Source organism: Aythya ferina (assembly GCF_964211825.1).
Source record: "Aythya ferina genome assembly, chromosome: 3".
Classification (NCBI taxonomy): Eukaryota; Metazoa; Chordata; class Aves; order Anseriformes; family Anatidae; genus Aythya; species Aythya ferina.
Genome location: NC_140298.1, coordinates 26,086,285 through 26,102,302, shown reverse-complemented (window position 1 = coordinate 26,102,302; position 16,018 = coordinate 26,086,285). Strand labels below are relative to the sequence as shown.

The following is a 16,018-nucleotide window of genomic DNA, read 5'->3' as shown; positions in this document are numbered from 1 at the left end:
CTTGAAGCTAAGAAGTAACAGACAGCTCAGCCAGCATTTGAAAAATGCAGAAGACAACATGAAAAAAATAAATAAATGTTTTCCTGAGGAGCAAAAAATGTTTCAGTGTTAATTCAAATAATAAAAGACTTAAACTCTTACTGTATCTAAAGAAGCAGCAGCACGGAGATCTGGCAGAAAGCCAACTTCAAGAAGGTGAAGAAGGAAATCCTGATCCTCAATTCCATAGACCCTGTCAAGGAACAAAACCATGGCTGCCTTGTGATCTGGGCAAAACCCCGCAGACATGTCAGGTTCCACCACAGTTCCATCTAAAAGATAAAAATAAAACTTCAATGACAAGGATCATCCTTCACCAGCAGATCAGGCAGCCACACTACTTCTTGTCAGAGGTTTTAGTCTGTTATATGCAACCATTTTCCCCATGATTTTATTACAGAAAAGCAACATATTTGTAGTTAACTGAAAAAGAGTGCATAAGGCAAATTCTACCCTGATAGATCCCAAAGTCCCTAGATCCCGAAGATCCCAAATTCCCATAGCTCCCACTACTGCAATGAATTCTGTGTAGGCAGAATTCTATGTATGCCACACCTGTAACTTCACCATAGTTGCTGAAGAACAACTCTGGTGTCTTAGTAAGATCTGCTAGAAACTATTAATAGGGTTAGAACACCAAAAGCAAGGATTCCATTACTAAAAAAAGATAATGTGTTTTTTTTTTTAATATTTTAGAGGGAAGAAATGCTTTTCTGCTCTACTTTGTGCATCAAAGTAGATACTCAACTGTTGATATTCTAATATAATAAGACGTAACCAAAACATATTAACTAATCTACAAAACTACCTATATATCTTAGAAGAAGCAGACAGAAAGTAAGAAATTTAACAATTCTATGTCAAACATTCCAGGAATGCGGCACCAGTGAACACATCAGTAGTGGACAACAATGAATTAACATTGTGCTAAAAAGCCCTCACTACCTGAAAATTTCTGAAATTACTGAATGAATTCATATAAATATTTTCTAAATTTTGGTATTTTCATTTTGAAAAACAAATAAATAATTACGTATCCCTGAGCTGTTCTCTATGCTATTTAGACAGCACTTTTACATCTATTATGTATTATCACTATTTGGAATATAAATACATAATTATATAATAGAATAATTGATCTTTTTATCTTCTCTACTGTGACTTATTGGACATTCCTGTGCTGTAAGCCACTAGACAATCCCTGTTATAATTATGTTTTCTCTCAAGATACCCAAAGAAGTAGATGTAGCTCCTTTCCATTTTATATCAACGCCCTCATAACTCCCACTACTGCAATGAATTCTGTGTAGGCAGAATTCTATGTATGCCACACCTATAACTTCACCATAGTTGCTGAAGAACAACTCTAGTGTCTTAGTAAGATCTGCTAGAAACAATTAATAGGGTTAGAACACCAAAAGCAAGGATTCCATTATTAAGAAAAGAGAATGTTTTTCTTTTTTAATATTTTAGAGGGAGAACAAAAAAAAAAAACAAAACAAAAAAAAAAACAAAGAATGCATTTGCAGATTTCTTCTTAAAGTTTTGACAGATTTTAATAAAATTATATGAATGTGATTTACATCAGTGAATATAAGTGTACACAGAATTATAATGTATATTATAAATGGTTTAATTTCTAGAACATTTTGAAATATTGGGAGAAGTATAGTTATGAATATATGGTCAAATTACAGAACATAACAATTCAGTGGGGAAAAAACAGTACAATAACCATCTTACCTTTAGCTATGGTCGGCATGTGGAAAGGAATACTAATTACGCCCACCAAATCTTCTAGTGGAATCAAAGACCTTAGAATTGACCTGATTCTAATGGCTTCCCCTTTACCAGCATGGATCAACTAAGGAAAAAAATAAATAAAACATTACACAGGTCTTCTTTTTACCTTGTGTGTTCACATTCAGGAAACTTTGCAAAACATAGATACACAAGAATAACTGCTCTCAAACTCACATTATATTTGGTAACATAAATTTCATATAATCTATTTATTTGCTGTGTTCTGGATGCAAATATGCGAAGTCTAGAAATTCAGAGGTTTTGTTTCTAAATAATATTAAGCCCATTTTCAGAATAAAATGTTAGGTAAAATAGCTAAACAAAGCTTTACATGTAGAAAAAATGAAAGGGGAAGAGGCAGGGGAGGGAAAGAGATAAGATGGGGAAGGGAGGGGAGGGGAGGAATAGACTGAGATTAAAAAAGCTTTTTTTCATTCCTGGTTGAACAACGACACTTTCAACTACCCCATTTTGTTTTGTTCTAAAAAGGCAGTGAATCAGATAGAAAACAAGATGATGCTTTTATTCAAACTAAACACTTACTCGTACATTGAACTTTATGTATGGCTAGCTCTGTCAAGTTATCCATCTCTGCATGAATCTTGTGCTGATCTGTACTGATTAACATTAATTAGGGGCGATTTTGAAGTGAAGTAAGAAACTGTGAATAAGTAAGTGTAATTTTTGAAGAACAGGAAGGTATTGTGATTTTTAAACTGAACAAATATTTTCAAATATTATTAGCTCTTAGGAAATAAGTGGTAAGTGCTCATTTTTTTATAGGGTCTAACTCTAGGTATCTAATACCTAAACCAGTGACATGTTACCTTTCTTTGAGCAGGTTTATCAATATGAATGAAGATTATGAAATATTGACATGAATATCCATGGACAACACTTATTCTTATGTTTTAAAAGAATTTCCTATAATATTTACACATTAATATGAAATTTAAACAGTCTCTAAATAAGTATACAAATAGAGTAAAACCATGGTTTTAAAAAACATTCTCTACACCATCAAAATAAACAGTAAAATTTGAGAAGTTTCATTGACACAGTATCACAATGGACAATCAAATAATATTTTAACAGAATATTGTTAAAAAACAAATTGCCACAGGAAACAGTAATAAGAAAAGGAATGGAGTAATTCCTTTGAAAAACAACTGAAGTGCTCACAGAAATTCTTGGAAATTAGCAAATGAACACATCATGTACATTGTGATACTACATAGTCACAATACTGCTTTAATACCCGATAACATATGTTACTGTGAAAAAGCCAAACAGCAGAACACCAAACAATCAGAAAGACTATGGTTTTACTTTTCAATACATGAAGATGTAAAACTTACATGCATTTCAGGGGCACAACGTCCTAAGAGATCAATCAAAGCAGCATAAAAGGTCATGATTGCATTTCCCATATGAATAGTGTCATCTTCTTGTTCTTCCATTTCACTGTAATTTGTTAATTGTTAAAACATTTAAAAGACAAATGAAATAGAAAACAGTGTTTACATCAGCAATAAAGGATAAACTGCTCATGGATGCTATAGCTTATACATGGTGGCTTCATCATAACCAAAGGACTTTTGACAGACTAACACAGAATAAAATCTGTCCATAAGAGACTGCATTATTACATGACATGACATCTGCATTGTTACAATTTATCTGTCTCATTTTGAATCAGAGGACTGAAACTGAATGGACTAAGAACAAACAGAATTCTAAAGAGGATTTAATATCTAGAGAAAGTCACATAAATCGAAAGCACGGGGACAAAACTATTTGGCAGAAGACCAATCTCTATCTACCCTCCACAGAATCATTTGAAAAATCTAGTTGATAATTTATATGTTAAAATAAACAAGTAATTTCATGACTAGGATCATGAAACATAAATAAAAATGATGGTAAAGCAAGCAATTATACTGCACCTACAGAGTTTTACTAGATCCATTACTTGGCGAAGGTCCATCTCTTGTTGGATCTTCTGATATTTTTATTGCTTCCTCCATGGCAGCAAGTAGACCATTGCCTCCTTCTCCTCTTAGAGCTGGACCAAAACATTCTGGTCGACGAATAAGCAGCCTGACAACAACATTTGCATTCTCCTCCACACTCTCTCCTATCACAAAGAACAAATATCAAGATTTAAGTTTATGCCAAGGAGACTTCTGAAACATAATCAGAAAAAGTTACACTAAACTGCAGAGTGTATGCATAAGTAGATACTTTTAATTCCTAACCTGTTTAAATATCACAACAAAATTGTGTAAACACATAGACATATCCCTCTAGTTATTACTGTAATAAAAGTTATGAAATAGAATATGTGATTTAATTAAAAATTATGAAATACAACTGATTTGTATTTAAAAAATCATATTCAAGTGGGAGTACTAATGAGGAGACCACCATAGCTGCTAAATACAAACTGGACTGCCTAAACCTTAATCGAATGGGTCTTTGGCTCTGTATCTAGCATGAGTTTTATCTTAAAAAGATTTAGGAGTCTTTGCTCCAAAAGTAGAATCTCAAAGGAGATGTGGCCATTTCAATGATTAAAGATGGATGGAAAAAGAGGACATAGGCTCCTAGGAGCCTATATGATGTATGAAATAGGCATCTAAATTATTATGTGTATTGCTTAATTCTGCTCTTTCTGCTAACTGTTCTGTAAATTTATGGTATCCTATCAGGTTTGCTTGTAACAGTGTTTTAAATGTCCAATTTAATGCTGGTATTTATTCAAACACTAGAGAAAGTTAAAAACCTGAGAAGCTTCTACACTACCATTGCAGAATACAGCAAAACGAAGAAAATCCAAATATCGCTCTCCTTCAACTGGATTCCATCCAATGTCTGGATAGCCTTTAGAAATCAGCAAAGGGCAACTCTGCAATCCACAACCAGCCAAGTAGCGAACCACCTATCAAGCAAGATAAGAGTAAAAAAAAGATGCTTACTATGAAAAACAACAGAAGTGAAGTTTCAAAGGGAAGCCTCCACATATATTGTCTTGGATTTGGCTTCCACATTCTATTATCCCTGACATAACCAAATCAAATTTTAGGTAAATCAAACTCACCTGCACTGGTACAAGAGATCCCAGTTGCAAGATCTAGCATTTGCTCTTGCTGAATTTTGTGAGGCTAGAGTATGATTCTACTGCTGTTTCTCCAGCTTTTTCAAGTTCCTTTGAACATGTGTTCAGGAGGGCACAAAGATGTGCCCTCCAGCACACTGACAGTTCCACACAATTTACTGACAACACACTCCATCCCATCATCCAAGTCATAAAGGAAAACATTAAACAGTACCCAATGGCACTGCATGAGAATGCAATAATTGTGGAGAATTTGTGTTGATGTAATGTGGTGAAGGGATGACAGGTGAAGCACTTGTAAATTGTCCACCTTTGTTTGTGCTGTGACATGATTTTGGTGTGGAGAACTCTTCTTGTTGATGTATGTAAACTTTGTGAAGGTGATGCAATTAATGTATTTTTTATAATAACTTGATTATTTATATAGTTGCATATTAAAAGTACGGCAGTGTAACTGTGCTATATTATACTTACATATATATCAGATATGTATATCAGATTCTGATAGTCTAAACTTTGGGGTTTAAAATTCCCATGCAGTTCTTATCTTGAATCTTCATTATTCCGTTCTACTTCTTGTGAGCCTGAACAAGACAAATCTTCCCCCTTTCTAGATGGTGTATTAAAAATATGCGTGATAAAATAGCTACAAACCTTCTCCAAATCAGGCTCCCTTAAAGCTAGTGCAAGTTCATTGTTATCCATCACAGATGCTGCTGCAACATCTAAAGGAGTTGATCCTCTCATAGAAGGAGAAGCTGTTAAAATAAAATTTAGTTTCAATAATAAATTCATAAAAACTAACAATTTTATAGCAAGTACAATAATAAAAATATTTGGATATTTTAATTATTTAAATTTGTTTAAAATTATTAGTTTTACTAAATTAATGATTTAATAAAAATATTTTTACCACTCAGTTTATAATTATCATGAACTCTATGAAATTTGTCTTTAATAGGAAATCAAAACACAATTTAGAAGTTTAGGCTAGAAACAACCTGTCTAACACATTCCTATTCTCATCACATACCTTGTTTTAAGATCTCATTCTTTACAATATTCTTCACTGAGACAAATTTGCTTTCAGTTAAGGGGATTTTTTTAATGTCCAGAAGAATGGCATTTTATCAAATGTACTGAAATAGGAAATAACTTTCATTTTAAAAGATTAGATCATGAGTTGCTTATTTCTTTTAAAATGGCAGTCAATATAGCATCTGAAAAAGCAAAGATTTTCATACTAACACTCCAAATACATTTTACTTGGGCAGTTTCTCTCCAAAATGATTTTTGGTTTATGCTCCTGTCCCATATCTGTACATTAATAAGGACATTTTGATAATAATAATAATAAACCACTATGATGATTATATAAAATATATATTCTGAAATAAAACTACTATATATATATATAGTAACACACCAGACTACCTAACATTTTAAGAAAATTAAGAAAGGTTCATCTCCGGGCATCTGGGCATATATATTCAAGCAAATGAGCTCTGTATACTGAATGGTCTACAGAAGAAAACAGTGGAGCAAGTCTCAGCAGTGAGAAAGGAGCCATAATAAAAGGCTGCCAACGCTGATCTACCTCTGCATCAAAATCACAATTTTATTCTGTTTCACAAATAAACTACAAAAAAATTCTCCCTTAATGTACAGGCATACACCACAAAGTGTATACTAAATTACTTCAATTTAATGCTACTGTTATGATTTTGTCTGGAGTTAGCAATAGAGTTAATGATTTTATTTTTTTTTTCACTGGGTAAAGCAGAAACTTCAAGACAAGAACATGGAGGTATGCAGAAAAAAACTGGGGAGGGGTTAGGGGGAAAAGAAAGAGGGAAAAATGCAGAAAAATTTAAGACTTTGTTTTTTGTTTAGTCTCATAAGCCACATACATTACTTACCAAGACCAACACTGCTATTTTCCAACAAATAGCTAAGATGATCAAACATAGCTTTTTGATTCTGCCTGCTGATGCGGCAAAAATAACATAGGAAACGACAGCAATTTGCCACCATTTTGGGGAAAGTGATTTCCTAAAAAGCAAATAAAAGCAAACTAAAGCTCAGGTTTAACAGGCTTAAAACTTGCAAAAAAAAATATATCTGTAACAGCTGTTTAACATACTAATATTTACACATCGTATTCATTGCATCTTGGTATCTGTTAGGTTTCACTCTGAATCCAACGGGGCTTTCTCAGCAAGTAAATAGCTCCTTAAGTTCCACATATTAAATTATAAGCTTGAAAACAAGAGCTGGGTTCACCCATAAATTCTAGATTCAAACATGAATGAATGCAAATATTCAGATTTGCAGTGTGATACTGCATCCATTTTTGTTTCTAAAAAATCCTAAAAATCCCTTTAAAATCCAATAAGCATATGAACTGTTATTCGGATTTTTTTTTTCTTAATAGCATCTGGAATTATTATGCTAATTCTATCTTCTTCTGGAATGGAAAAATGGATTCTTCTAAAAAATTGATCAAATTCATAAATTAGTAAATGGTTGTGGTCTCTGTACCTCCAATGACTGCTCAGCACCTTACAGGACAAAGCTTTGAAAAGCTATATTTTATTTTTTCTGTCTTCTTACAGTAAATTGCTTTACCTTGGATTCTCCTCCACCAAGCACATTTACCATCACTTCCATGACAGTCTCATGCATGCCTAAAGCTCTCATGAGATTTGGATGTTGGTAAAATACTTTGTTATTCATGATGTCTCTAAAGGAAAACAATAAATAAATAAATAAATAAAATTGATTACAGTTTTATGACCAGTTTACCCATTATCTTATTTGCAAAGCTGATTTGCTGTGTAATTCTTTACCACCTAAGTGATTGATCATCATACGATGTGAAGAATTACATTGGGACCTTCTCTACGCTGAGTCTCTCTTGATATCACCCTGCTTAACCTCCCTGTCCCTCCTCTTCCCCACCCATTACAGCTGTTTTACCTTTTTTATGGACATCACAGAAGACCCTGACCTTTCTTTCCCCATATTAAAGTTATTGCCCTAACAAGACAATAACTAAGCAGAGTATGATGATCTTGTAACTTTATTCCAAATCTAAAAATACTTGATTTTGCTTTTGTCAGAAAAACTGCTGCATTAGGTTAAATTTCAATTCAACTAATCAATATTTTCTGAAAAAACATTCTTTACCAAATATTTTCAGCCTTGTGATATTTGACATCTGCTGTCAAGACCAAGAAAAAGTTATTGTAGAGGTGAGTACATAGATCCAGCTACTGTCATCAGGAACTTTAGTTACATAAATGTTAACTTTAGTTCATGAGTTACAGCTCAGAAGGACACTCTCTTCTACATATTTCAGCTGATTAGATTTGCATACTTGAAAGCCACTCCTGAGGATTAAAATGTCCTATTTTATACAGATGTGATATGTCCAATAAAAATGTGTATTTTAAAAAGTAATTACATTTCTAACAACTGTAGCTAGTCATGAAATCGCTTGCAACCCAGGAAAAAATGTGAAAACAATCAAGTCATGGGAGTAAAGGGCTAGCAAGTCACTACAGGAAATACTGTTGTCAACTGTTCAAATTTCACTGTATGTTTTTTATGACGTAAACCTTCTGCAATTAGGGAAACTTCAGCTTTATAAAAGATGTGAAGAGGACCAATTCATCATTGCATAAGCTACAAATCTACAACAATAAGTAGTACAACAGAATGTATACAGTACATCTGATGTAGCTGACAATATCAGTGTCTGATACCCAGTAACCCAGAAAGATTAACTGCTCCTTTTCCCCAAAGCCTCCAACTACCAAAGATGATAAAGGATGTGCCCTGCCTCCAAAAGCTACCCATGACACATAATCCTTCCTGCAATCACCACATGCTATAGAAAATGACCTCAATGGTGACATTCTGCCAAGTCATCCTAAATTCTTATTTGCCTCCAGCAGCTTTCTTTCATAGGAATAACAAAGTACAGAAAGTCAAAATACCAACCTCAGGGCCTGGCCAGCAATACTACGCTATTTGGGAAAGCACATCCACTTTCAGTGTTCTGTGTAACTGCTTTATGAAATGTGTGCATTATGAAATGTCACACTTCCAGAAAAACTCTTAACAGCATTTCTGAGGAAACTGAGTTTTTAAGCAGGAACAAGTGAATCTTCCATTTCTCAGCTGTAAGAAAGGAATGCTTTCCACCCACAGTAAAAAAACTGGCATTTCTAAATAGGTGCTGGAGCCCAGGTTAGTCTATAAAAGACACAAATGGCACAGCTGGGGAACCTACAAGATAAACAAGACTATGATAGAAGCTAGCAAGAAGGGTGTCAAGAACAGGCAGCAAGAATACTTGCTTAACAGAAAATACCTCTTTTTTCCTTACACCAGATTTTCACGTATCACTAGACTGTTACCATTAAATCAGCCTGACTCACAAAATCTTATCTTTTAACTCGTAGCATAAAATTATGCGGAAAAAAAAATGCTAACAAAAAGAAAGCAGAACATGAAATAAAAAACACTCTAAGTTTGGTTCCCCACCCCCTGCCCCAGGCACAACAATGCCAGAATTTAGTAATTACTCACTCATTTTAGTCTTAGCTTAAATGAAACATAACACAAATTAAAAATACGAAGGTGAATATAGAAATAACATTGTTTTCTGTCTGTTGACAGGTGACTTTCCCCTTCGCTAAAGCCTTAGTGTGAGTACACTGAATATTATAACAGCCATGAAAAATTTATTGAACCTGCTGGCAAGCTATGAAGTAGTTCATAATGGTATTGCAAAATTATTTATACGCATTATTTGGATATTTTAAATTTTCAGTAAGTGGGAAAAAAAAAAAAAAAAAAGGAAAAATATATTTTGCACAACAAAAGCTTCTCTTCCTGCATCCCTGGCATTCCTCATGTAACGCTAGCTCTTGTCATCACTATTGTTGATTGGGGATTTCTAAAACATCATAGCTGGTGTTTAATCTCACCAGATATCTCTCAGATGATAACATTCCTTTGAAAAAAAAAAATTCTCTTTGCTTCTAGAGCTGATCATGATTTCTTTACACCATTTTCTCCAACTGCACCTTCTATTATGCTATATTCTAGTCATATAATTAATGAAAGTAAAACTGGATGAACTACTTGATAGTTCAACGAGTACTGGTTACATTCAGTGCAACTGAAAGATGGCATATGTGCAGACACATGTTTATAAAACTCCATTTGCTGACAGCTAGAAGGGTTTGTATGTGTCAACAGCTGCCAGTTCCTGTATTCATATAAAAATGGACAGCAGCGTTGACAGAAATCTTTACAGCAATAGTATTTAAAACATGGCAACAAAATATATTTTTGTAGTATCTTTTAACTTTACATACGGACCTGAGGTTATAGCATGAAGCTGTGTTAGGGGAGGTTGAATATTAGGAAAAGGTTCTTCACTGAGAGGGTGATTGGGCACTGGAATAGGCTCTCAAGGGAAGTGGTCACAGCCTCGAGCCTGCTGGATTTCAAGTATTTGGACAACACTCTGACAACACTCTCAGCATGTGGTTTGATTTTGGGGTGGTTCTGTGTGTAGCCAGGAGTCAGACTTGATGATTCTTGTGGGTCCCTCCCAACTTGGGATACTCTGGGTCTATGTTTACAACTTTTCTCACAAGAAAAGCGTACAGATGTCACTTGCAACTCTCCAAAACAGGTTCATATAATGCTACAAATGCATACAATGCTTACAACTGAAAATACTATACAACTAGTACCAATGTCTGCATTTACACCCATATAGACTATTCACATTCAAACTTCATGCACAATTTTGATAACCATACAACAAATAACAAAAAATATCTGCACGTTCAGAGATGTTATTTACCCTAATCCACGAATCATAAGTTTCTCTTCCTCTTTTCCCATCCTGACACTGAGCAAGGAACGTATTTGGCCGAGGGATGCCAGAAGATTGATTGTGTCTTCCACAGACACACTATTTATAGTATAGGTCTTTGGCAGGGCTCGAACCAAGCCACCAATACCATCATACTGGCGATGAAGCAGTACAAACATGGCCCTGACTAACTCTGGGTCTTCTATTACTGATTCCTGGGCCCAGCGCACCATTGTGTCTGAAATCAACTGTTGAAGAGTAGCTGTGAAGAAAATACATAAATCACACAATTACCATTAATTACTCATATCTCTGCCAGTAGTTCCTCAGAATGCATTATGCAACATGCATTGTAATGAAATCAATTCTCAAGCACTTTTTCTTTAGTGTTTCTTTAGCAGACTGTCAAAGCAAAGCATAATCAGACACATAATCAGACATATAATCAGTATAATAAAAGCAGAAACATCTCAAAACATTTAAAATTAAAATACAGGAAATATATCTAATATCATAAAAAACTATGAAGACATAGAAGATGCTCACAAACTAGACGGACTTATTTCTACATATTATTTTTAAGATTTTTGCAGGAATTCAGCTCTCAGGGTTTTTCTTACATATTATGAAGTGAGAAAAAATGCGCTGTAGCATATATAAATGCTGTATTACTTATTTATGGGTCTAAGCTGTAATATTCCATTTTGTACATTACAAAATTTGAAATAAGAATTGGAATAAATGGAATAATAAATGGAATAAATGGAATAATTCAATTTATTCAATTACCAAACAACAAAGACCTTCAAAAGAAATAAATGAGAAGACTCCAATCAAATAAATGAGAAATCAGTGTTTGCATAATTTGAACTTATATCTGATGTTCTGACTGGCAACAATTGCAAGGATTTGGGAAAGTTATGTACATTAAAACACAATAAATGTGTAACGACAGTTAAGATTTGAAACCATGCTTTAGAAAAAGTACTCAAGAACTAACTGTACACAAAGTATTTGATGAGGACAAGTGAATGCTGTTCTTTTTCCTGCCTGAGGGAACTTCAACTGAGGTTTGCAAAACCTTGCCATATCAATCTGGGACCCTCTCAAGATATCCTGGTAGTTATACATTAGAAAATCCTGCCTTTAGTATTCACCTAGCTAATCAATCAATTTATATCCATGTCAAGAAGACAATAAAGGAAGTTTGATAATTCCTGCTAAAGTTCAACAAACTTCGTGACAAATATTCTGGGGTTAAGATGGTTTATGCAGGGCAAACATCAAAAATATTTTCAGATTAGAAATTTATGTTTTGAGTGTAACACGATTTTGAAATAAACTAGGTGTAATTTCAGTCTAAACTCAAACCACAGAAAAGTGAAAGTACTCAAAGAAAGATACTGACCAAGAAAGGACAGGAGTTTAAAGAAAAGACAGTATTTAACAAAGAAGCTTTTTGCTACAATGTAGTAATACAGAGTAAGGGGAAAACATAAAAAGGAGCACTGTATTTCATTATTGTTGTCCAAACACTGCACTATATATATATTTCCATTGTCATACCACATGGCATTTTTTAGAACAGAAACACTTAAAAAATAAGTAAAAGGGTGAAATTTGTTTGGGCTGATACTTCACAAGGTACTAGGACTGAAACAAATAATAACAAAAAGGGACATGGTATTAAGTTTCCTTTGTTCTTTGTGAAGAATCACATAAGCAGGCTGTTTTCTCCTGTTTCACTAAATGCAATACTATACCCCATTTGCCCATGGGTCTGGCTGTATCTTAGTTGCAATGTAGAACCCAAACAGTCTAGTCATCACTGTAATGACTTGTGTGGGCACTTATTGCCTCTGTTGAGTACAGAACTAGTTCCATATAATACTGTCTTTCTACTAAGACAGAAAAGAGACAAATAGGTTTTGTAGAGCTCTAAGCTTACTACAAGAAAAAAAAAAAAAAAAAAAGAACTAAGATTCACCACCACATCCTGTATAAACCTAGCCTCTAATTATCTCTGTGATAATGAAATAGTTAAAATCTGCAATGCTAGAAAGCATATTTTTATGACAAAAATATTACTTCTTAACACTAAGCAAACACTAATAGCTGGCAGCTAACTGGTCTTCTCATTATATATGCCATGACGAAAACCTTCTCATCCCATAATGTTAATCACTTACATTATGCAACCAAGTTAAAAGTTCAGCCTCCCTAGGAATTCTGCGTAGTCGTTGAAGGAAACCAAGTTTCTACCAAAGTCAGAACATATGAATTATATGTCCCAAAATTAGTTCCTGCTAGTAGGGTAGCCAAATATTCAACCAAAAAATCATTCCAGCTAGTAGCGTAGCAGCATCAGAAATTAAGGCATATGAAAGTGCCACCATAATAAAGGCAACATAAATAAATAAATAAAACAGAATTGACAAGTAAAAAAAGTAAAATTCCATAATCTTTTGGTCCCAAGTACAGAACTTGGATGGCACCAGTAATGATTCTTATCAAGATGGAAAGGAAGAATGTTTCAGAAAAATGACAGAGCAACAATCACACTCGTGGATTTCAGGTTGAGTGGGAAGTCTTTCTGCTTGCAAATTAGGACCCAATTGTGCAGTCTTCTTTCAGCTGGCAACCTTCATGCAAATACTGATTTGAAGCTGCTGCAGCTGGTTTTATGAGAAAATTCTCACAATCAGGACTTTGCTACAATTATTGTCTGCAATAACGCCACAAAAAGCAAGAAACATTTTGTAAAAAATATGACTATAAAAAAGGATCTATTGTGAAAAAGACAGTAGAAGTTTTCCACCACATTCACTGGAGAAGCAAATCTGTCTATCAAAAAATCTTCCTATCGTAAAATGTCATTCCAGCTGAGCTTGTTTTAAGTCAGAGCTATAAACTTTAAAATGTACAGATGTTTTACTAAAAATCCACCTAGTTTGGGGTGAGAATATACAAACAACTTCGTCCCCTGCTTTTTGTTGTTGTTGTTATTCGGAATTAGGATACAATATACTGTGATTTAATATTACTTACAGGATGTCTTAGCATCATCATCAACTGGCTTCTCAGCTTGCTTCTTCTTCAGATACGTAACTTTTTCCATAAGGTATAGGAGGCGACCCCTAATGGTTAAATCACTGCTTCCATCCAAGGTTCCATCTTCATCTAGCTCAATTCCTGAAAACAATAATATACACTAAATAGTAAAAGACTAAAATTAAACAAGTTGCAGCCTTATTTTTCATCATGTATGAACAAACAAACCGAACTATATTGTTCTGCTCTATTCTATCTTTTTTATTCTACATTAAAAAAAAAAAAAAACAAAAAAAAAACAACTTGATATGTAGCATGCTTAACCAGAAATCTGGGACAATTGCAGATCAGGTACATGTGCAAGGCAGGAAACTGCAGACAAAGGATCATGTAATCTTATTAACTTACTGTATAAATTGTGTAGTATGATACATAAAATACGTAGGTAAATATATTCCTGTGCTCAGATCTCTCAGTATGGATGTTTCCATGCTAACGCTGATTACTTCATGACTTGTTTCAGACATATGAAGCCCAGAACTATATATATAATGCCTACTGACACAGTAGAGCTCAAATGATAATAGCAAAGCATATAACATTTTTAGGTAAAACATAACATAGAAGTGAAAGAACTAAAATTACAATAATTTGTAATGACCATCAGAAGAGATCAGCCACCTTCATAATACAGTGACTGTTTCATGTGATGTACTATATAGCAAGTTCTAAAAGTTCAAAGAAAACATGAGAGACTTTACAGAACCTTACAGGTCTTGCTGACACTGAGTATGTGAAAGCTCTAGTCTCCCTGCTCAAAGCAGGTTCAACTAGAGCGGTTGCTCAGGACCACATTCATTCAGATCTTGAATATCTCCTAGGATGGAGGTTCCACAGCCTTTCTGGGTAACCTGTTCCTGAGTTCACATTACACTTACAGTAAAAAAATAAAGGTAAAAAAAAATAATAATAATAATAACTTTGGTTTACACAGAATTTTATTTCATGTCCGGTCTCTCTTCTGCTGTCACTGGATACCACTGCAAAAAGTCTGTCTCAGTCTTCTTTATTTCCCCTGCCCAATAGGTATTACATGCATTAATACAATCTCCTCCACGAGCCTTTTCCTTACATTAATTAACCCCAGCTCTCCCTTCTTCTCATTATGTGAAAGATACTCCAAAAATTTAACCGTCTTCGTGGCCCCTCACTGGACCTGCTCCAGTGTGCCTCTGAATCTCTTATACAGAGGAGCCCACCTGTTGGCTGCAAGGGGCCTTCACTGCTACTCGTGTTTACCTTGTCCACCAGAACCTCCACGTCCTTTTCTGCAAAGCTGTTTTCCAGTTTGGCCATGTTTTCAATACACAGACTAATTAATTCTACTCAACTGTAATGTATCTTCTGAATATTATTTTTCTACTTGTATATTATGCAAATTACTAATTCTCCATATAGAAATGAAAAGAAACGGTGACAAAACTAGACCAAGTAAGTCAAAAAGAGTAGAATGATGCTTCAAGACTAAACAAATATGGAAAAAATCAACAGATAGATGAAGCCTCCTCTCCCTTCCAATGTTATTCCTAAATTCTTTAATTCATCTAAGTTTTTTGTCAACTAACAGTTTTCTTGGAATTTTCCATTTTTTTCTCCTTTTTTCATTTAAAATAAAGATACTTAATTTGAAGCATCTTAATGCACCTTTATGAAGTTTGTGAATGATACCAAATTGGGATGGAGCAGAAAACACATTCCAGGGCAAGAAGCTCAGCGGTCTACAGGAATAAGCTGGCAGAAAACTCACGACGTTCAGCAAGGAAAAATACTAAATGTGACAGTAACAGTTGGGTATGAAGTTGTTAAAAAGATTTGCAAAAGAACTCTGAGTGTCATGTTGGACAAAAAGCTTAGCATCAGTCAGCAGCGCGCTCTAGCAGCAAGGAGAGCTAAAAGTATCCTATATTTGCAGAAACAAAGGGAATTGATTATTCACCAGTACTCAGCATTCATGAGACAACATCCAGAATGGTACATGTAGGTTTGGGCTACCCAATACTAGAAACACTTGAAAAACTGCAGGGCATCCAACAAAGGCCCATCAAGAT

The 16,018-nt window shown here is 34.3% G+C and overlaps 1 protein-coding gene across 13 annotated transcripts in view; it reads right to left on the bottom strand.

Annotated features, from left to right (window-relative positions):
* Nucleotides 1-16,018, bottom strand: part of RYR2 (ryanodine receptor 2) — a 428,706-nt gene that overhangs the window by 113,387 nt on the left and 299,301 nt on the right. For all 13 annotated transcript variants that reach the window (XM_084513246.1, XM_084513253.1, XM_084513254.1 and 10 more), the window contains 10 exons: nt 13,908-14,051; nt 10,848-11,121; nt 7,589-7,703; nt 6,880-7,012; nt 5,615-5,718; nt 4,648-4,783; nt 3,793-3,979; nt 3,201-3,306; nt 1,783-1,903; nt 142-311 (listed from right to left, as the gene is read on the bottom strand). In XM_084513246.1, coding sequence (XP_084369372.1) covers nt 142-311; nt 1,783-1,903; nt 3,201-3,306; nt 3,793-3,979; nt 4,648-4,783; nt 5,615-5,718; nt 6,880-7,012; nt 7,589-7,703; nt 10,848-11,121; nt 13,908-14,051 — 1,490 coding nt within the window. The remainder of the gene's footprint in view (nt 1-141; nt 312-1,782; nt 1,904-3,200; nt 3,307-3,792; nt 3,980-4,647; nt 4,784-5,614; nt 5,719-6,879; nt 7,013-7,588; nt 7,704-10,847; nt 11,122-13,907; nt 14,052-16,018) is intronic.